We start from the raw sequence: 23,685 nt of genomic DNA, 5'->3' as shown, positions 1-23,685 counted from the left end.
GGGAGCCAGCACCGTGGCTCATATCTACAATTCCAACACAAAAGGGTAGAGGCAGGAGGAGCTCTGTGGGTATGAAAGCAGCCTGTGTTACATAGTGACTTTTAGGCCAATCTGGGTTACAAAATGAAAGACCATGTCTCAGAAACAAAACAAGCCAACCAGCAAACAAACAAACAAAACCAAAAAAAGTAGTGCTAGAAATCCTGGGTAAGGACAAGAAGTTGACTAATTAGAGTTCCTAAGCATTACTAATAATCAATTTATCACTTCCTTTCGCCCACATGACTTAGGAACCAGTTGGTCCTCTGAAATTCTCACTTCTCCATTCCCAAAGCCATCTAATGGTAGGTAATTCACCATGCTTGAACCATCCCAGCCCTTTCTTATATCAGGTTAAAAACACATATGGACCTGCACAGCAGATCTTAAAGAGTTCTCCAGTTATTCAGGTGAAAAGCTATGCAAAGAGTTAAAAGCAAAACAAACAACAACAGAACAAATATACCACAACACAGCTCAGGTGTGCTGTGTGATTTTCTCTTCCTCGGTACTCACTGTATTTGGTTTTGGTGTGAACAGAACAGTTCTCTGGGCAGTTTTCAGAAATCAACACGGGACTGAATAAATTTGGACAGCATTCCAGTTTGGCACAAACGCGCCGGCAGAAATTTGATACTTGGTCTGAGGTCCGTACGATCTTCACCACAGCCCTGTATGTTTTGCCTCTGTACCTAGAAAACAAAGGATGGAGAAGGAATGGTGAGTTCATTTCCAGACGCACTCTGTTAGACTCAAAGGCATGTCTAACCTTTTGATGTTGTGATGTCACCTCCAAAGCTTACGCATGAGAACTAAACATGGAGTTACTAACAAAAGTTCCTTTTTTAAATGGCATGGCATGATGGTCTAAAGAGATGGGTTAGTAGTTACGAGCATTGGCTGTACTTCCAGAGGTCTGGAGTTAGGTTCCTAGAAACCCACAAGATGGCTGCCAGCTTTCTGTAACTACTGTTCTAGTGGATCTTACCCCCCTCTTCTGGCCTCCAAGGGCATTGTAGGCACATGGAGCACAGAAGTACACATAAGCAAAATACCCATATTCATAAAATAGAAATAAATACATGTTTTTAAAAAAATCATATGTTACAAGTAAGTTTGTGACTCTGTTGGGCCTCATTGGTAACTCTCCTAGGATGCACACAGCCCACAGGCCAAGGGTTAGGGACACAGTGTTGTTAAGGGATAAATCTGGGTTGTTCCCCAAAGGTGTTAGATGTATGTATGGCTGCCAGCCTTGGAGTTTTGGGGATTCATAAGTCGATGGCATTGTTGAGAGAAGGTGGAGACTTCGGGAGTGGGGCCTAGCTGAAGAAAATGAGTCATGGGGTGTGCCTCTGAAAGGCATCTCTCGCCCCTAGTCCCTCTTGATGGCTCTGCTTCACACAGTTTCCATGAGGTGAGAACCTCTGTTCTCCCATCCGCTGCCCACCACGGGGCTCTGCCATGAAACCCCTGAAGCACTGAGCCCAAAACAGTGTGTCTTCCCTTGTTTTCCTCAGCTCAGGCATTTTGTCACAGCGACAGAAACAGCAAAACCAGACCAGCACAAGTACATTCCCAAATAGACATCTCTATTTTCTAATAACATAGTGTACTGTGCGTGGCTTCTTTTTTCCTTTTATACTTCCTTATAATCTCCCTGGGAATGTTGGAGAATTACCCTCTAGTGGGCACAAAGAGTAGAGTAACAGTATTAAATCTCCTGTAGTAGAGATTTCGACGTAGCAGGCTCTCACCATGTTACATGGAGCCTCATAGCTAAGCTTAGTATGTCACAGTATAGCATAGGACATATCTAATGGTCATGATCCTCAGAATGAAGCTAATGAGATCGAAGGGGTAGTTTGTTTGTTATTTTTAAGTATCCGTGCATACTGGATCATGAATGTACTCTGGAAAACTATGCAAAGCCAGATCATTGAAATGGCATCTTTGTCAAGATGGCACTGCATGTTGTTGAAATGGGAGACATTCCTATTATTCACAGATGGCATCTGTGCAGCATAGTGACAGGCAAGCAAGGTCACAATCAAGAGGAGAGAAACACAAAATATTTTATAAGAAAAGTCAAAACAAGCAAAACCCTGTCGTGCAGCCGTGTGAAATCAGTCTTCCACCCGGAGGTCCTGGAACTGGGGATGCCAGCAGCTTTAGTTCCCACAGAAGCAAAACTGGCCACAAGCAAGCTACCACAGTGACGGGGACGGGCTTCTGTATGGTAGAAGTGTCCAGGGATCCATACAGAATAGCAAAGCCCTTCACCATACCCTGGCCATTAGGGTAACCCTCTCTGTCTCTCTCCAGGCTGGCAGAGAGACAGGTGGTTCCACACATAAAACTGCTGCTGGAGAAGTCATCAACTCTCCTGTCCACCATAGGTATAGTTTGCTAGCCCCAAAGAAGGACAACTAACCCTTTTCTGGATGTGTGCACAATCAATAGTTCACTGGGGACCCAAGTCTCACATGGACAAGGTCACAGCACTCAGAGGACAAGCTCAAATAATAAGATAAAGAGACCATCATGTTCAAAATCAGAAGGTAAAACACTGTTTAAAAGACTTGATCCAGGGCTAGAGAGACAGCTCAGCCATTAGGGGTGAGTGTTGCTCTCACAGGGAACATAGTTCAGTTCCCAGTGTCCTCAGGCAACTCACACCCCCTTATAACTCCATTCCCGGGGGGACAGACGCCTCGGTCTGTGTGGGCACCTGCTCATGTGCACACATTACCACATCCACCACCACACACACATATAAAGATAATAAAATCAATCTCTAAAACCTTGATCTGGATCACAAAGAAAAACGCGCTGGAGAAATAACAAGAAAGAAAAGTACTACTTAATAGATTCCATCTTGATTTTTAAAAATTAATGTCCTTCTGAATTCTTTTTTTTTAATAATATTTTTTTTATTTTCCATTTTAAATTTAGATAAGAAACAAGGTTGCTTCACAAGTCAGTACGAGGTCCCTCTCCCTTTCCCTCCCCTCCTCCCGTGCCCTCCCCCCCATCCCCCCCCTGTTATCCCCTCATTCCCCCAGGGAGGGTGAGGCCCTCCATGGGGGTGTCCATAGTCTGTCATTTCATATAGGGCAGGGCCTAGACCCTTCCCCAAGTGTTCAGGGTGAGAGTGCACCTCACATTGTTCTATGGGAGTCCGGAGACCGTGTGTATACTTGGGATGGGTACTGATCTGCTGTCCAAGGCTCAATAGATTACCTAGGCCTCCTCACTGACACCCAGATTCAGGGGGTCTTGATCAGTCCCATGCTGAATTCTATAGTATGTTTTCCCTAATAAGTCATTTTTCAAAGTCTTGACAGAAAAAAAATTAAACTATAACTGTAAAAGATACTTTGTATTTATCCTCGGGACTTTCTTGTCCTATGGCCTCTACCCTCCTTGGTCTTCAATTCCTCTGATGTTTGAGGTTGCCTTTCTGTATGGTAAGACTCAAATCAATGCTTTGTAGACAAAATGATACTTTAAATCTAACAGCTTTGCGTCAATGTTGATTTTTCCCCCCTAGAACCGTCATGAACCCTCTATAGAGAGAACTTCTCTCTGCGCCTGGGGATGCTGCGGGGATGCACTTTGCAGGGTGAAGGTCTCACTTTCTACTGTTGCTGAATTTCGTGACAAGAATAGCCCCACTCTGAGAACACGTATATCCCCAGGTTTGCGGAAAACAGAGGATGTAATTTTTTTGCAGGTACGTTTTTCCCTTGTAAGTCTTTTCTTTTCCCTGTTTGTGGCCCTGCAGCTCTGCTTGAAAGAACTTGATATCAAGAATCTTAAAGTCTCTTTGAAATAAGAAATGAAATAATATGACACACAAAAAGCAGGAAAAATGTGAAATCCAGGTCAGATGCCAAACTGTGTAAGGGGAACTCAAAGACAAAGCATGTGCGTGTCGGAAACCCACAGTGACAAAGTGCATCAAGAGACACGGAGAGAGCAGGGCTGCTTGCTGTGGCCATGGGGAAATCATTTATTTCCCTTCCTACTTCAGGCCGATTCAGTTGAAACAGTAGCCCTTTCCTTTGTCTTATTAACTTTTACAGTTTGCACACAAAGTAACGGGCTTCATTATGGCAACCATATACATATGTCATTGTATTGTCTTATAACAAAGCAAGAGCTTTACTAAACTCTCCCATAATTAGGAAAGGTCCACTTAAATATACTGAAATGAGAATTAAATCACAGTCAAATAATGATGGCTTTCTTTCACATGGCTATGTAGATTCCACGGTGGTGGAGGGACTGAGCAAGGTGTAGTGTCTGGGTAGAGTGCTGTAACATAGCAAGACACTGTTCCTCCAGAGTCTGACGTTCCTGACTCCGGGGCAGGGTACTGCAGGCACACAGAGTCAGCCACGGCTCATTTAGGGTGTGACTCAACTTCCCAAAACTGCCTTGCTTTGGCTTTTTCCAGGACAGCTCCCATCTAGCTAGTGACTGTGGAGGAAGCACAAAAGGCTTGGTGACCGGGCTCAGGGCAATCAAGATGGCCTCTTTAATCCCAGAGCTGTCCACGAGCCACCACTGACTGGTGTCCCTGAAGGTCGCTAACCATCTGCCGAATCGCACCTCCCCTCCCGACCAAAGGTGCTGTTCTCTTTAATACAATCCACCGGGGAGGCACTGTCCTGGGATAGGAGAGGCTGCAGTGGGGGTGGTGGTAAGGAGGCCATCTGCATGTGAGACTAACACAGGCGGAGGGAGGGAGGCTACTGAGGTGGTGTTGGCATCTGATCAAATAATGTACTGCAGTTAGCAATTGCAGGTGCGATGGCGGATATTCATTGTCAACTCACTGTCAACTGGATTCAAATCAACTAGAAGACACTGCCCTGTGTGTATCTGTGAGGATGTTTCCAGAAAGGCTAAAGAAAGAAGGCCCACTGTGAATACAGACGGTACCATCCCTTAGGCTGTGGTCCTAAACTGAATGAAAAGGGGGAAGGCGGGAAGTCAGCTGAGACCAGCATCAATGTCTCTGCTTCCCTACTGTAGATCCTAAGTGACCAGTCACCCATGTCTTGTCAGCACAGCTAGAGCATGCTTTCCACCATGATGGACTCTGCCCTGAGGTTGTGAGGCAAAGGAAGTCCTTCTTGCCCAAAGCTACTTCTTACTGTGTATTTACAGCAGGTTTCCTGCCGTCAGAGGCAGGAGCTGCAAATGGGACTGAAGGTGCTGCAGGCATGGCGGGCGGGACAGGAATCTGGATTTATTGCCACGCCTGCCATGGAGGTGCTGCCTTCAGAAAGCTACAGGCACCTCTGGCTGGCATCAGAGAACTTGGGCAAGAGGATTGATTCCTCCGGGCCAACACAAAGCAAATTCCAGAGTCTATCAGCAAAGCAAGAGCCTAGTACAACCAAATCACAGAGAACCGCTCGCACAGTCTTATGCTTTGAAACCCCATTTCCCAGATGCAACATGCACTGTGATACACACAGTGACACACACTGGGACACACACATACTGCTATGATCGAAACCCATGGCCCCAAGCTCATTAAGCAAGAGTCTCAAGCTATACGGCTGACTCATTTACTACTAACACCTGACTAACACCCCCCCCCCCATGGAGCAAGCTCCTCAACCAGGCAGTTGCAGGTATATTTCAGGAGTGCAAATTGTGCTTCTCTGATGCAGGTAAACAAAATAAGAAATGAGAGCAAGAACTCCCTCCCAGTGATCAGACTCTCTATTTGGGAATCCTTTTTCACACAAACCCCCCAGGATGACATCCTTCTGCTCATAACATAGAAAGCTGTGACATGGCTAAAGAGGGAGAGGAGGGAGAAAGTGAGGATCACAGAGGCAGCCACCAGCGTGGGAGAGATGAGAACTCCATGACTAACACAGCTCACACACACAACTAAAACAAGCTCCGACTTAGCCTTGCCGCCTCTGCCCACATGACAGCGAAGCAGAACAAAGTTGCCATAAGAGCCTGGAAAAAAATCTGTAGATCGTCTCCCCGGCTTCCCTAATACAGGCTCAAAGAAGAGGTAAGATAGAAAGAAACTGTCTTATCCTAAAGGAGAGAGTAAAATTTCCCCCATCTTAAAATTCAGAATGACACAGGTAGCTTGGAATACTGACATTTATCAGAAGGAAATTTTTCCATTACAAAACGGCTGCAATGAACGATGCCAGCATGCTTTTCCCTTTGTCAGCGCAGGCGATCCAGTTTTCAGACACATGCTGAGGAACAACGACAGGGCACACGTCTTACAGTTGCCCAAACCCTGCATCCCTTTCCTTAGTGGTGTGAAAGGTAGAACTGATGAAAACGTATGGGAAACACCAGTAGACTAATGTATGTGATCATGCTGGCTTTTGTTTTATTTACAGGTCAAAATTTCCTGAAAGGCACACTTATCTTGTGAAGCAAAAAATACATATTTACTCTTTGAGGAAAATACCATCCTCCAATAGAAGAAGAAGAAGAGGAGGAGGAGGAGGACGAGGAGGACGAGGAGGAGGAGGAGGACGAGGACGAGGACGAGGACGACGAGGAGAAAAACAGCAAATGAGCGAGGGGAAGGCTTCACTCTGTGGAATAGCCACCGGTAAGTCGTTCAAACTTCTGTAAACACTTCTACCTATGTGACTTTATGAAATACTAATGAAACACACTGGGTCATGAAGCAGGAGGAGGACAAGAGGGAGAGGACCAAGACGCGGAGGACCAGGAGGAGCAGGACCACAAAGAAGATGACCAGGAGGATGGGGAGATGAACTAGAAGAACAACTAGTTGGGGAGAAGAAACAGGATGTGTGCAATGGGCTGGAGATAAACAAGGGTAACGGAGGAAAATGCCTTATTCCATGAAGGGAAATGTCCTAATAAAACTAGTTATTATATATAGCTAATGTATGCTAAAAATATTTTTAGAAGAAAAGAAAAGCAAAACAGTGAGCAACCACAGAGGCCAAGTGACATCAAACATTTACCTGGGGGCTATCACAGGCCCTCAACTCCCAAAGACACTATAGCATTACAGTTCAGCTCAGGCAACAAAGACAACTACAATCTCAAACATCAGGTCTAACCTCTGCTAAGTTAATTCATTCACAATACAGGCCACTCCTGCCTTTCAATACAGAGGAAGAAGCTAGCTCACTCTCCAGTCTCCTTCCATTTGCATAAAGAAAAGCCGAGCCAAGTTGTCAGGGCCTAGAAAGTTGTCATTTGCCATGAGAAGGAAAGAGGTGACACAACACACAGAACTGTCACCACCAGGCTCCTGCTGACTGCAAAGCTGTCATCATTAGCAGCTGCTTAGAGGGGCTGCTATGATCAGGCCAGGAGAAACCCCGTGCAGACAGGCATTTCCTCCTGAGAAGATGCTGTGCAAGGTTTTGCAGAGGACCTCACTGCCATCCTTGATAAAAGAGGTAATATGTTGCCTTTGTAATTGAGCAGAATGGAAAGCAAGGTGTCTGTTTCAATTCTACCAGCCTGAATTCAATAAAAGCTCCCATAGACTCAGTTACATGGAAATAAGTGCAAACACTTGCAAAATGAACACTTTCTGTCATGGAATAAGTTTCTGGCTGATTTAGGAAGAGCGGTGCTTTTAATGAGACTTGGGACGTTTGTGTTCTGGTTATTTCCATAACTGTTAGGTGTCTCTGGGTTATAGTAAGTGGTACAGAAAAATTCAAAAGTGAAAAGTAAGGATTTCTCTGTGTAAACACTGACTGGAGTCTTCTGGCATTAGCCTATCAGGACTCTGGGAAAAAAATTCTGTCAGGGCAGAACCTTATAGAACATGGAATATGGAAAATTAAAAGGGAAAAAACTGCTTTGTTTCTTCTGTGCTGTGGGAGAAGCTCCTGTAAGAGTTTCTTGGGGTGATGGCATGTAATTTTGCCTGTCATTGGCTTTATGCTTTGTAAAATTAAACCCTCTCCATACAGTCCTTCATTCCCTTCCCCTTGTGATTGGGCAGGGCATCGTTAGACCATAAATGACCTTTATGGAACTGAAGACCACAGGGCTGATCTAAAGAGACACCAGAGATGTGGGGTAGGTAGCTGACTCTAAACTGTTTCACCAGCCACATAATGGTACCAGGAAAGGTTATTAACAGAGGAAATTATACTAGCCATTTACAAATTATGCATGAGGCCCTGGCTTCCATCCCCATAATTAAACTAGATGTATTGGTGCACACCTGTAAAGCCAGCACTTGGGAGGTATGAGCAGGAGAGGAGGATCAGGAGTCTAAGACCGTCTTGGCTATCTATATGGCAATATGGGAACCCACAAAAGACTAAGAACCCTCTCAGACACTAAGCAATATTGAGCATGACCAAGAACAGTGTCAAGGATCCTGTTCTCCTTTTCAGAGATGGAGAAATGCAATGTAAGCCAGATGTGTTGGCACCTGCCTGCAACCCCAACTACACAAGAAGCTGAGGCAGGAGGTCTCAAGCTCAAGGTCTCCTAAGAAACATAGCAAGAATGGGTAGTCTGGGCACCTTAGTGAGACTTGTCACAAACTAAAAATTTTAAAAGCTGGGTTGACTAACAGAGGCCCTGACTTTAAAAAACCTCCTACACACACACACACACACACACACACACACACACACACACACACACAAAATAAAAAGAGAAAGACTTTACATGAAACAAAACTTGCCACCTTCTCAATTTCCAAATAAAAGAAGAAAGTCAGCCAATATGTGGACCCAGAGCTTGTTGCCATTCTACTTAATGCAAGCCAAAGACATGTATCCGTTTCTTCTATTTCTAACTTTTTTCCACCCTAAGGCAGAGAACTTTTTATCTGGGACTAACAGGTCATAACGGCAAATATTGAAGACTATTAACAAATATCTGCAATAATGGCAAAGGACATCCCTGCTATGTATGTTTTTCTCCTCTCTAAGTCATTTATTGGCTTATAAACACAGATAAGTTTTTTCCCCTGAATGTTTAGCTGGGGAGATGACTCAATCAGTAAAATGCCTGCCTTGCAAGCACAAGGACCCAAGTTCAAGCCCTAAAACCCATTTAAAGAAGCCAGATGTGGTGACTTATAGTCCTTAAAGTGGGAATGAAGAAACAGGAAGGTACCTGGGGCTTGTTGCTCATTAAGCCTCACCTATGTGGCAAACTCTAAGAAAATGGGAGACCCTGTCTCCCAAATATCATAAGTGTGCTCTTTGGCCTCCATACATAACTGCATAATTAATACACAAACATACACTTGCACATATACAGTGCACACATATACATAAAAACACATGCACAAAATATTAGTTAAGCAAATCTGCATTTCATATTTGCAATTTTAATGCTTAAGGCAGCTCAATATAGCAGAAATATCGCTGTTACAGTTTATATGTGAAATGTCCCTCTAAGGCCCTTCTATTAAACATCTGGTCCTTAGCTGACAGTTCTATTTTAAGAGCTGGCAGAGTCTTTAGAAGGTGGTAACAAGCTGACACAAATAGGTCACTGGGGAAGTGTCTTGGAAGATTATACCTAATCACCTCATTCCTCTTCTGCTTGGCTTCCTGTCCACTGTGACATGAATAATCTCAGCCACACTTCCCACCGTCATGCTGTTCTGTCTCAACACAGAAGTAGAAATGGAGCCATCTGAGCATGGACTGAACTCCTTGAAGCCATGAGGAAAAATAAACCTTGGCCCCCTAAGTTGCTTTCATTAAGTATTTCGTCATGGAGACAATGAAAACTAATCCAGACAGTAAGTCTACCTGTAGTACATGGAGGTGTGATACAGCAGACCTGCTACTCGTTTTTGTTCATCGGGGTAATATCAAATCAAGGAATGAGAAGTTTCGAAACATCAGGGAAAACATTGCAAACCCTCTGTGTCCCAGAATTAAGAATACTTACTTTGCCTTGAGTGTCTCCTCCTGAAAATTCCAGTGGGGGTCTTCCACCAGTTGCAATTCTCTCAATACCCTCCCAGGCTTGTAGGCTGCATTGATTATCATGCTAAGAACCTGTGGGAAGGAAGATGCCAAATCAACCACAATTGTATCCATTCCTGTTGAGTTGGACAAGAATGTGTTGACAAGAGGTTTTTGCCTTACATCTCATTAAATGAAGGGCTCTGATGAAGTCTAGTAAAACACTCTGAGACAACATGGAACTAACTCACCAACCAGAAAATATAAAACCTAGCCACCCTTGCTTGGAATTTGGAAACTGCTCACTGGCGGGAGTGCCTGATGCTCAAAGCTCTTCAGGTCATTATTCTCCAACAGCACAGTTCTTCACTGGGGTTCTGAGTTCTTCACTCTGTTTTTAAGACCCGTACTGGAGTCTGGAAAGATGGCTCAGTAGCTCTTGGGGGCTATATTTGGTTCCCAGCACCCATGTCTAGCAGCTCAAACTGCTTGCGATTTCCACTCTTAAGAGATCCAGCACCCTCTTCTTGTCTCCACAAACATTCCTGTGCATAGCCCCTCAAATACTAGTCGAACATAAATATTAATTTTATACTTTTTAAGGTAACTAATGAAGCAAACAATATATTTGGGCTAACACTGTGGTGGAGACTTCAGACACCTCTAAGGAGTGTAAGAAGTTTCTGGAAGCTGACAGTCTCTCAACTTAGGGGCATTTAATTTGATAGTGTTCTTGGGTATGTGTTTTGATCAGTAGTCTGGAGTATTTAACATCATCTAGTATCATATGTCTTCAAATACGTCTTTAAATAACACCCCCATTTCCAAGTATTAAGTCCAAGAAAATAATTATGTGGCAATTACCTACAGCGAAGTTGCCAGAATGCCCAGATATTTGTACACTAAGAGTCAAAGGAGCAGGTTCTAGAGAAAAGAGTTATTCCTAGTAATTCTCAATGTGCCAAGGACTTAAACCTCTGGGCCCTGGCCTCTCACTAAGTAAGTCATGATTTACTCATTTTGTGTGTGTGTGTGTGTGTGTGTGTGTGTGTTGTGTGTGTGTGTGTGTGTGTGTGTGTGTTTTGGAGACAGCGTCTCATGTAGCCAAAGCTGATGTCTAACTCTGAGCATCCTGCTTCTACCTCCCAAGTACCAGAACTCCAGGAATGTGTCACCATGCCTGCATGATTAATTGTTAACATTCACATCTCTACCATACTCCAAGATCCTGATACCCATATACATTCAACAGCATGAAGAAGGAAACAGGATATCAGGTGTGAAATTCCACAAAGTGACCATCTGTGGCAGCTCCATGGGATGCTAAGAATACAGACAGGCAGGAACATTACATGGTACCACTTCTTCTCAAGTTTACCCAAGTCCAGAAAAAGGAAAACTAGTCACATCATGATGAAGGTACATACTACATGTGTGGTGGCAAAATACAATAGAGAGTGAGAAAAATAGTTCTAAGATGGGAGACAAGCACTCCTACCACCATGTCTACTTTAGGTGGAAATCAGTCAACATAAAAGAGGAGACAGAAGGCTATTCGGGAAAATATTGGCTGGGGTAGATATACCCTCATAACCTCTGAGGAGAATAAACCTTTCAGAGATAGGGATATGGCTGCATCGGCAAAGTGCTTGCTACACAAATATAAAGATCTGTGCTCAAGTCCCAGGACCTACATAACAAGTCAGGTTCTCGGAACTGGAACGCAAAGACAGGCAGATCCCTGGAGCTTATTCCAGCCAAACTGGTGAGTTTCTGGTTCCACTTCTGGCAATTACATGTACTCATACATGTATGACTTCTGGACATGTAGTCTCTCTGTCTCTCTGTCTCTCTGTCTCTCTGTCTCTCTCTCTCTCTCACACACACACACCCACACACACACACACACACACACCTTCCCATACATGTATACAAACATGACTACTTACACTCCTGCCAAAACAGAGACAAATGTATTATGCTGTTAGTATGTAACCCACTTTATCCTAGGTGGCACTGAGCTTTGTTCCAAGAGCTCTGACTGTCACCAATAAGAGGTACATTTGAACCTAGGTTAAAATGGAACAACAAGGCAATGCAGACTGTTGTGGTACATTTTGTTTCCTGCATTAAAACAATCATCTAATTTTTCCGTTTGCCATCAGTACAATGTAAAAACTGAGTTTAAAAATAAATCTAATTAGAGCTGGTTGCAGTAGCATGTGAAGCATTTATTATCAGGCAATAGCATTTCAGTTGGTTCTTTTCATTTTGACTAGTGGGGAAAACCCCAGAGCTATGCTGTCATTTGCTGCATAACAGAATGCATTTTGTGACTGTGAATATAACCAGAACATGCCTTCCAGCCAGAGTTCAATTCAGCCTGGAAACAAGCAGCAGTTAAATTTGTAAAAGCACCCAATACTGAATTTTCTTTCGCATGGTTTTTCCCACTCGTCTTCAAGTTCAACGAGGATTTCTAAGACGCTAGAGTGCTGATACGCACACACATATACACACAGTGCAGATACACACATATGTCCGTGATTGCTGAAGAAAATACAGCTGCCCAATAAAAAGAACTACATGAGGCTAGGGAGATTGCTCAAAGGTTAAAGAACTGGCCACCTGTGATCCCAGCCTCATAAGATAGAAACAGGAGCTCTCAGAGCAAACTAGCTAGCCAGACTAGTCACATAATAAAGGTCTGGTTGAGAGGCACCATCTCAATGAATACCTCAGACCTCCAAATGCATTCATACCCCTCATGTGCATGCCACCCCATATACAAACATGCATGTATACACATGCACAGTACATACAAACATGCAAATGGAAGAATAAGAACTATGTAGATAGATATTATCACTAGGTAGTGTTAAAGCAGATGACTTTGCCTTGCAAACGATCAGAATCCAATTCAGTATGTTCTCCATAAGAGTTAGGAATAGCATGAAGTCCACCCTCAGCTAAGGAAACTGTTAACAAAGATCCATCTGAGCAACTCCAATTGAAAATCCACACTGCAAAGCAATGGCTCACTGCATCCTTTGGAGTTTTGGATGTTGAGAACATAGCCCCATAAGCAAGTTCCTCTCTGATGGGTTACAGGAGAAAAGCAATGACCTCTAGTTAGAAATGCCTGGCATCAAATCTCACTTAGATCCCCATGAAGCTACAAGCCTTTGGGCAAGATGACTTTCTCCATTTGCATGTGAAACACTTGTATTTACCTAGTAATTGTCCCTATGGCTGCTACCACATTGAGCTCATCCACTGTGACCCTACAGGGACAGGTTCCTGATATGGTTAGGCCCCTGCTTATTTGGTTCCTGCCACATTAGCTGGGGACTGAGAAAAATCCTCTGAAGGTCTGTTCACTTCTCTTGCAATGAGTTGAATCTGTAAGGTCCCTAAAGGACCAGTTAGTAAAGGCTTGGTCCCCAATGACAGGCAGTACTGAGAGGTAAGAGAATCTTTATGTCACTAAGAACATATCCTGGGATGGGATGAAGGAATTCTAGCCCCATCTTCTTTCTCTGTCACTTCAAAGCATGGAGGTGAACAGCTTTCCTCCATCATGTGCTCTCCGCCATGATGGGCTATCTTGACAAAGATCCCAAAGCAAGTGGACCAAATGGATCATGACTGGAATCCCAGCAACTCTGAGGCCAAATATTCTTTTTTATCCCAATAAGCCAATGGTCTCAGGTATGCCACAGTAATGAAATATGACAACATCCAGATAGCCCTTTCTTTTTCTCTCTGAGGTCTTCCTTCTAAAAGTCCCTTCACAGAAAACCCCTTTAAGCATCCTCCACAAAACACCACATTCCTTTCCTGATTGTCAGCCTTCTTCAGTGGTCACTATTAATCTAAGCACACAGAAGGCAGGGGCACCATGCTATTACATTATCTGTAGCAACAGTTATGAATGACAGGAGCAAGGGTATGGTTTTAATTTTTTAAATTTTTTGTTCAGTAAATTTCAATATGGAACCAGAAGTTAGCTCACTGAAAATTGATGAATTAATCACTTCAAGAAACTATATACAGATGACAAATGGACTGAGAAAGAAATCAGAGAAACATCACCCCTTAAAATAGCCACAAACAACATAAAATATCTTGGGATAACGCCAACCAAAAAAGTGAAAGACCTGTATAGCAAAAACTTTGAGTCTTTAAAGAAAGGAATTAGAGAAGATACCAGAAAATGGAAAGATCCATCATGCTCTTGGATAAGCAGGATCAACATAGTAAAAATGGCAATCTTACCAAAAGCAATCTAGCGATTCATTGCAATCCCCATCAAATTACCGGCACAATTCTTCACAGACCTTGAAAGAATAATAATCAACTTTATATGGAAAAACAAAAGACCCAGGATAGCCAAAACAACTCTGTACAATAAAGGAGCTTCCAGAGGCATCACAATGCCTGATTTCAACCTCTATTATAGAGCTATAGTCATGAAAACAGCTTGGTATTGGCATAAAAATAGACAAATAGACCAAAGGCATCAAATTGAAAACCCTGATACTAATCCACACACCTACAAACAACTGATTTTTGACAAAGAAGCTAAAATTATACAACGGAAGAAGAAAGCATCTTCAACAAATGGTGCTGGCATAACTGGATGCTGGCATGTAGAAGACGGCAGAGAGATCCATCTATTGCCATGCACAAAACTTAAGTCCAAATGGATCTAAGACCTCAACATAAATGCAGCCAAACTGTACCTCTTAGAAGAGAAAGTGGGAGGTACCCTTGAATGAACTGGTACAGGATACAGCTTCCTGAACATAACACCAGTAGCACAGACACTGAGATTGACAATTAATAAACGGGACCTCCTGAAACCGAGAAGCTTCTTTAAGGCAAAGGACACAGTCAACAACACAAAACAGCAGCCCACAGAATGGAATAGATATTCATCAACCCCCACACCTGACAAAGGGCTGATTTCCAAAATTTACAAAGAATTCAAGAAGTTAGTCGCCAAAACACCAAATAATCCCATTAAAAAATAAATAGAGAACTAAATAGAGAATTCTCAATAGAGGAGTCTAAAATAGCTGAGAGACACTTAGGAAAGTGCTCAACATCCTTAGCCATCAGGGAAATGCAAATCAAATCAACTCTGGGATACCATCTTAGTCCTGTCAGAATGGCTAAAATAAAAAACACCAATGACAGTTTATGCTGGAGAGGATGTGGAGAAAGGGGAACACTCCTCCACTGCAGATGGGAGTGTCACCTGGTACAGCCACTTTGGAAATCAGTATGGAGGTTCCTCAGGAAAATGCCAATCAGTCTGCCACAAGATCCAGCAATTCCACTCTTAGGCATATACCCAAAAGATGCACATTCATACAACAAGGACATCTGTTCACCTATGTTCATATCAGCATTATTTGTAATACCCAGAACCTGTAAGCAACCTAGATGCCCCTCAACTGAAGAATGGATAGAGAAAATGTGGTACATTTACACAGTGGAGCACTACTCAGCAGGAAAAAAATGAAATCTTGAAATTTGCAGGCAAATGGATGGAACTAGAAGAAACCATCCTGATTGAGGTAACCCAGTCACAAAAAGACAAACATGATATGTACTCACTCATATATGAATGTTAGATGTAGAGCAAAGGATTACTAGCCTACAATCCACACTGCCAGAAAAGCTAGGAAACAAGGAGGACCCAAAGAGTGTGGCATACATGGTCCCCCAGAGAAGGGGAAAGGGACAAAATCTCATGAGCAAATTGGGAGCATGGGAGGATGGGAGAGGGAGTTAGGAGAAAGAAAAGTGGAGAAGAGAAGTGGAGAGGAGGACATGAGTGAGCAGGAAGGTTGAGTTGGGGGAAGAATAGAGGAGACAAAGAAAAGAGATACCATAATAGAAGGAGTCATTGTAGATTTAAAGAGAAATTTGGCACTAGGGAAACGTTCAGAGATCTACAAGGATGACCCCAACAAACAATCTAATCAATAGTGGAGAGGCTACCTTAAATGCCCTTCTCCAATAATGAGATTGATGTCTCCCTTATATGCCATCCTAGAGCCTTCATCCAGTAGCTGATGGAAGCACAAGTAGACACCCACAGCTAAACACTGAGCTAAACTCTGGAATCCAGTTTCAGAGAGGAAGGACTGATGCGCAAATGGGTCAAAACCAGGCTGGAGAAACCCACAGAAACAGCTGACCTGACAAGGGTGAGCTCATAGACCCCAGACTGATAGCTGGGAAATCAGCACAGGACTGATCCAGACCTCTGATCTTAGGTGTCAGTTAAGACGCCTGGGAAATCTATGGGGCCTCTGGCAGTGGATCAGTATTTATCCCTAGTATAGGAATGGACACTGGCAGCTCATTCCACATAGAAGGATACTTTCTCAGCCTAGACACGTGGGAGAGAGCCTAGGCCCTGGTCCAAATGATATGACAGACTTTGAAGATACCCCATGGAAGGTCTCTCCCCAGGATGGGATAGGGGGCTGGAGGGAGTTAGTGGAGGAGGGGAGGGAGAGGGAACTGGGATTGACATGTAAAACAACCTTGTTTCTAATTCAAATAAACAAATCTGAAAAAAAAAGAATCTATCTGATACCATATAGTGGGGTGAATGGAGGCCCAGGAAAGAGATAGCTTTGGTTTTGGATTTCCGTTGCTATAAAGTCCTCTATGGTATGATGAGAAAGTTCAATAAATGTATTGTGTCTTCCATATAGGAAAACAATAGAGAAAGGTACAAGAGCAAAAGCAGCTTGAACTTTTCTTTAGTAATGCCTAGCAGACGTTACCAGGAATCCCACAAACACCTGTATCACAAGTCATACACATGCATTATCATGGACACACTAGTCCAAGCCTGCTGCATCATTCTTAATGGGTTGATGTTCAACATTAACACCCAGGAGTAGCAGCAAAGGCACAGGAGAACACCTTCATGAGGCATGTGTGCCTCTGCCTTTGATTCTGATGACTGACTTTGATGGAATTCAGTTAAAGGAGGCTTTTCATCTGTGCAGTGTCACTGGGGAAAATCCTTTCTATAGAGACTCACAAAGGGTACTAAGAGTGAGTGAGTGCTGAACACTTAGCCCAAAAATGGGACATCTATAGCACTCTCTCCAAGGCTCAGGTAACACTGTATAAGAGGTGACAGAAAGAATCTAAGAGCTGGAAGAAAGAGCAGACAGTTGTGGAACACTGTCTTCTGGAAATGACACAACCACTGCCCTCTTTAACACTTGGCATCTATGGTCACCTGAATAAGCCTGCATAAGTCTGAGAACTGAATATTTCAATATAGAGTAGAGAGGTACATAAGAGGCCCAGCCTGCTCTTCCCTGAGGATTTACAGGCTAGTTAAGGGTTACTGGGAGAAGGGTCATTTTCTTCAGGGGTGTAGCCATGGGTAAGTTATCCATACTCCTTTAAACTATCTCTCACGTTACTATAAGTAACCCTAATTCACTGGTCAAAACTAATACAGTAGAAAGGACTATTTGAAAAGAGGAAGATAACAGTAAAAGGAGGGATAGATTACATGGACATATCCAGGGGTGAAATGATCAAAATACATTAAATATACACATGAAAAGGTCATAATAAAATCTATTATTATTTAACGGGTGCTAATAAAAACTAATAATTAATTCAAGACAATCCCTGTTATTTAAATGTCAACTTCTTCCTGAGTGGTGGTGGTGCACACCTTTAATCCCAGCACTTAGGAGGCAGAGGCAGGTGGATCTCTGTGAGTTCGAGGTCAGCCTGGTCTACAAAGCTATACAGAAAAATCCTGCCTCAAAAATCAAAGGAAAAAGAAATAAAGAAAGAAGGAAAGAAGGAAGGAAGGAAAGAAGGAAGGAAGGAAGGAAGGAAGGAAGGAAGGAAGGAAGGAAAGAAAGAAAGAAAGAAAGAAAACTTCTTTCTGGTTCACTGATGAACATGACTTAATAGCCATCCCCATTTTCCATCAGCTCCACAAATAGACTTGTTATTTGCCTTCACACATTAGGAATGGATATATAGATGATAAATAATGAGATAGATACAAGTATCTGATAGATGAGAATGATGGTAACAGATGGTACACAGATACTATGATAGATAGATGATAAATAGGTAAATACATAGATATAAATAAGTATAAATATGTAATAGATACATGACATAATGATGAAAGATAATAGAGAGCTAGATGATAGATTATGAGGAAGAAGATGCATGATGAGTAAGATAGATTAATGAACATGATGGAACTAGATGATAGCTGGATAAATAGATGGATAGGTTGACAGGTGCTAACATAGATGATTAAACATGTAGACAACAGACAGATATAGATGGTAGGGGATAGGCAAATAGATTGAAAGATATAGAGGTTGGGTACTGTAAGAGATGATACACAGACAGATGGTTAGATAGGCGGATAACTAGGCAGGTGGCAGATACAGAGACGGGATACACAGTGGAATATGGACATAATTGAGTATGTGAACTAGACAGTATGGAACAGGCTTATAATCTTATTTCTTCAATCAGAAATAGGATGCCCATCTTGGTGGATCTGATATACAGTATCATATTCAGTCTCTTGATCTTACTCATGCGCAGAAGTCTCATTGCTTTTCTGGCATCCTCAACTCACTAGGGTAGAAAGTCACCCAGCAAGGAAGTGATACACTCACAGAGGCTCATCACATCTGAGGAAATGATACACTTACGGAAACTCATCACATCACATCTAAGGAAGGGGTACTCTCACAGAGGCTCATCACATCTATCCAAGGAAATGATACAGTCATGGAAGCTCATCACATCCAAAAGTTCCCTACAGGTACAGGCTCTGTGACCCTGTCTCCTAAGAATTAGCTAGGAGCAAAAGAAAGGGCAAGGGCAAGATTGTGATATTTTTGAGTCCTAATAGACATTTACAATATGGTGGCTTTCCTTATAGTTATTTGTTTGTTTGTTTGCATGCTTGCTTTGCTTTTTGTTGCTATAGTCCAGGCTGCCAAAGAAGAGAGGTCACACCTCTGCAAAGCTTTTGCAACCACAGAGTGACAGCCAGTTTAACACAACCAAAATGATGAGGAGAGCATGGAAAGAGTTCCTGGAAACTCCCCATTTGAAACGACATGCTTCTGTTTTTGTTGAACACAGGAGTCTGACCTTGGCAGATATTCTAAAGCTAAGAACTTCTAAGAGAAAACATAGAGGTTCCCAAACCTCCATGCATCACCCTGGGAGTGAGTCATCACAGGCCTCAGAGTCTGTTTAAAGCCAGTGGCACAAACTTTTCACCACACTATGTTCAGAGTCATTTCTGCCAGCAACACCTCTCCCATTTCATCATCAGAAGTTGAGATACTCATCACAAGGCACACTGCCATGAGTCAGCAGATGAGACATTCTGCTTCTCCAAATTTGTGTCCCTGCTGGCTGGCTCTCCCTTTAATATGAGGGTATGCTCATACCCCAGCAATACACTGCATGTAAGCCAAATGCAACAGATAGACCAGGGGATTCATAGGATGGCACAAGACACTAGCAGTCTTAGAATAATACTACATAAATCCACAGCTTGTCTATTTGTCGGGGTCCTTGGCACACTGGAGAAGGCATCAAATTGGAATGATTTGAGTTAGAAATGGATGGTCCCAACTGGCAATGATCTGTCTGAGCATGCAAATTTTAGGACAAATGCCATCACTATTATTTGTCCCCCAAAATTCTACTGTGTCCATAAAATGGCCCAGCATATAAGAGGTCATCATAAGGACCTAACACCACAAGGTCTACACCCACTCCAGGTCCCGAGTTTACTTTTAGAGGATGCTGGGAATGGACTCTGGCTCCAGCTTAATTAAACTTATCTCCTCTAATACCATCTATGAGTTCAAGATAAGTCAGGCATGGATCTCTGGGTCTCTACAAAGCCCTCCCGACTCTAATACCCGGAAAACAAGTTGATGCACACTTTAACCACAACTTCCTAGAAGCTTCCTGCTCTCTAACATATAGACCCCCTTACATATCTGAGGACCTCTTTCCTCAGTTTACAGCTAACCTTTCCAAACACCAGCCCTGCATCTACCTACAAACACTTTGCACTTAGAGCAGATCAGACACAGAGAAAGCAACTCTCACTTTCCATTTTCTGAAGACACAAAAGTGTTTAAATTTTCAATACTGCCAATGGCCCGGAAAAGCAAGGCACTCTGTCTCTGCTTCAATTACCTCGTACTCTTTAAGCAAAATGAAATTTGAAGCCATGCAGAGGTTCTGGAACCAAAGGAAGAGCATTAGCATAAATATTGCTTTGGTGGAACTTACATTTTTCTTCCACTCACAGAATGGAAGCGCTTGCTTTTTATTTATTTATTTTTCCTTCCATCCTGCTATATACATTTTTAACCATCAGCAAAAACCAACTTTTGTCATCAGAAAACTGCTTTTGGCTGGGTTTTTTATTTTGGTGACTGGCAATCTATCAGAAAAAGATTAAGGATAACTTGTTTCAACTTGGAAAAAATCATTTAGTCAAGTAAGATAGCCAACCTCTGAAGAGAGAATGAAACCAAGGTCTTGTTGGTTAACATAGCTAAGTCTTGTGTTAGCAACCAGAATCTGCCATGCGAATCAGGCTTCAGGTGGCTGTAAAGAAACTCGATTATTCTCTGTGTCTATGTCAGGTTTGGTGTCCCTGACCTCTCAATACCAGGCACTAAAACAGGCAAACAATCTATGCCATCTTAGCCACAGTCCAGTCACATCAACCTGATGTCACTATAAGAAATCCTCCCTACCCAGGCTTCATACCAAACTGCTTGGAATACCAAAGAGAGCTGTTCACACTCAGCCTCCTCTGAACTCCTTGGTGCTACTCAACAATGAAACACCAAACAACCCAGAATCCTCTTGGGTTTTATTCTTAAAATATAACACACCCTTTTTAACCTATTGGATAGCCATAGCCAAGCCTGACCTGCTCATCAGTATATTCCCCAAATGCCCACCATGATGTACAGTTGAGACTGCAAGGACTCTGCCAAGTCAAATGTCACCTGCCATTCCCCCCCACACACATACTTCTGTTCTCACAGACCTGTGCTCCCATCTCTAGAACACACCTACATTTATTTAGCTTTGGATTATGTACTTTTCCTAAAACTAAATAGGAAACTCAGACGGACAGAATGGTTCAGATAGTGGTAGCTCCTGGCTCCTAGAAGCTGCCTGGTAAACAATTGGTCAATGGGTAAATGGACTTTGTAGCTGCAGAATTGTGCTTTAAAAGCCATTCATCCTGGTACATCAGCAATAAAAAAGTCATACTGGTATCCTTTCTCTTAGAGAGAGCCCTGGGGTGTGCAGAGCAAGAGCAGAAAGTTCCTGGAAGAGTCTAGAAACTATTCTATTATTCCAGTGGGTCATCAATACCACCTGAGGTTGGACCAGTAAGATGCAGAAGTAGGCTGAAGATACAGCCCAGCGTTTAAGAGCACCAGCGGGTTTTCTAAAGGAGATGGGTTGAGCCAGGTTCAATTCCCGGCACTCACATGGTAACTCACAACTCTCTGCGACTCTAGTTCAGACATTCTCATACATGCAGGCAAAACACCAACGCACACAAAACTAATAAAATTTTTGTTTATGCTAGACGATAGTGGCACACACCTTTAATCCAGCACTCGGGAGGTGGATCTCTGTGAGTTTGAGGCAATTATGTCTAAAGGGAAGTCAGAGCTGTTACACAGAGAAACTCTGCTTCAAAAACCAAACCCAAGAAAACCAACCAAACAAACAAACACAAAACCCAGAAGGACCTCCAATGTCCATTTGCTTCCTTGAGGTTAGCCTCTATGATAGGTCACCTCCCCAAACAGGAAGGAAATGGGAAGTACTCCCCAAGTGATGAGTGGCCAGGGCAACAGACCGGGGGGGGGCAGTTATTATTGTCTAGCGCAGGTGCCAGGCAGGCACTGAGGAGGAGAGGACAGCAAAGATGCCACTTGGGTTGGTAGCTCAGCTGGTAGAATGCAGGAAGCCCTGAGTTAGATACCGTCACTACATAAAAACTTGGGTAGTAGTATATACCTGTAACTCCTGCATTTGGGTGATGGAGGGAGGAACATAAGGAATTCTTGGTCATCACTGAATAGATAGCAAGTTCAAGGCCAGCCTGAAATACATGAAACCCTGTCTTTTAAAAGGCAGAAAAGGCAAAGAAAAGATGCCAGCCACTCAATCCTGCCTTTTGAGGTCTCTTGGCTGTCCAAGGTACCTTCTTCCTTGAGAAACTTACACTACTTGGCCCTGAGTGTTCACTCCAGAGTCATTCTCCTGTCTTGTCTTCCTAGAGCACTTGATTTAAATATATCATAAGATATCTCCCTAACTCATTAGGAAAAGCATGTGATTAGACTTCGAGTCTTTCATGGGTAGGGATGTCGCTTTTGAATCTCTAGTGTTCCATCCAAGTACAGTGTGGTGCTTTGCTGGATGTGAACTCAAGCGAATCGACTTGAGGTCTTGGACATCCCCTGTGGAAACCAAACACAATGAAAAGCTCCTGTGAGAACAGTCCCGATGCCTTACCTCTTTAAGCACCAGTACACACTTGCCAGGCCCCACTGACTGAGGTAGCTCTGCAATCCTCCCTTTGTTCAGGAATGGGCCTGAGAAACACCGGTGGTTGACAAACAGCTGTGGGCAGCAGTACTTCCCGTTAACCGTTCCTGCTGGGAGAGAATCGCATAGTGAATGCTGGGAGAGAATCGCATAGTGAATGCTGTGGAGAGAATCGCATAGTGAATGCTGGGAGAGAATCGCATAGTGAATGCTGTGGAGAGAATCGCATAGTGAATGCTGTGGAGAGAATCGCATAGTGAATGCTGGGAGAGAATCGCATAGTGAATGCTGGGAGAGAATCGCATAGTGAATGCTGGGAGAGAATCGCATAGTGAATGCTGTGGATGACTACACTGTGGCTTATGGTGCTGTCAAGACCTGCGCTGAATCCAAAGATCTCGTCTTGACTGCTGGAGGATCTGGAGTAGAAATGAACTCTGAACGGTCGCCGCTTCCCCGAGAGCTAGAGCTGCTGTCATTCTAATCAAGCAGCCTGACTTCAGTTTGAAAGTTTGACAGAGAGATGCATGCTTTTCTCCTTGGAGAAAGGTGTCCCGTGGTCTAACACTAGCACATCAGCTCATCTGTAAAAACTGTATTAAGATACTATTCCACTTTGCTTGTTTTCCCATCATGTAAACATCAGAGTTTTCTGTAGATCAGATAGCATCTACATACAGAAAGAAGCAGACTGTAACAATGACAAACCAGAAATTCTTACACAGCTCAAGGACCACCATTGTCATACAGATAAGATCCTCTGTAAGTTCTACCCCAGCAACTCCTCTCATTGCCCTAGAAAAGTGGTTCTCAATCTTTCTACTGTTGTAACCCTTTAATACAGTTCTTCAAGTGGTGACGGCCCAACCATAAAATTATTTTCATTGCTACTTCATAACTGTAATTTTGCTGCTGTTATGATTCATAATGTAAATATCCATGTTTTCTGATAGTATTTGGTGACCCCTGTGAAAGGGTAATTTGACTCTCAAAGGCATTGTGACCAACAGGTTGAGAACCTCTGCCTTAGAAGCAACCATCACCCTGAAATATCTTC

The 23,685-nt window shown here is 43.0% G+C and overlaps 1 protein-coding gene across 4 annotated transcripts in view; it reads right to left on the bottom strand.

Moving 5' to 3' along the window:
• The window catches only part of Sfmbt2 (Scm like with four mbt domains 2), a 185,475-nt gene that overhangs the window by 16,924 nt on the left and 144,866 nt on the right, over positions 1-23,685 (bottom strand). For 3 of the 4 annotated variants that reach the window (XM_005071721.4, XM_013114692.3, XM_040755535.1), the window contains 3 exons: positions 22,596-22,738; positions 9,961-10,070; positions 556-731 (listed from right to left, as the gene is read on the bottom strand). In XM_005071721.4, the coding sequence (XP_005071778.1) occupies positions 556-731; positions 9,961-10,070; positions 22,596-22,738 (429 nt within the window). The remainder of the gene's footprint in view (positions 1-555; positions 732-9,960; positions 10,071-22,595; positions 22,739-23,685) is intronic. The other variant, XM_013114693.3, reaches the window with a different exon arrangement.

This window comes from Mesocricetus auratus, unplaced genomic scaffold (genome assembly GCF_017639785.1).
Source record: "Mesocricetus auratus isolate SY011 unplaced genomic scaffold, BCM_Maur_2.0 Super-Scaffold_100013, whole genome shotgun sequence".
Taxonomy (NCBI): Eukaryota; Metazoa; Chordata; class Mammalia; order Rodentia; family Cricetidae; genus Mesocricetus; species Mesocricetus auratus.
Note: the sequence above shows the minus strand (reverse complement) of the source record. Positions and strands in the feature narration are given on the sequence as shown.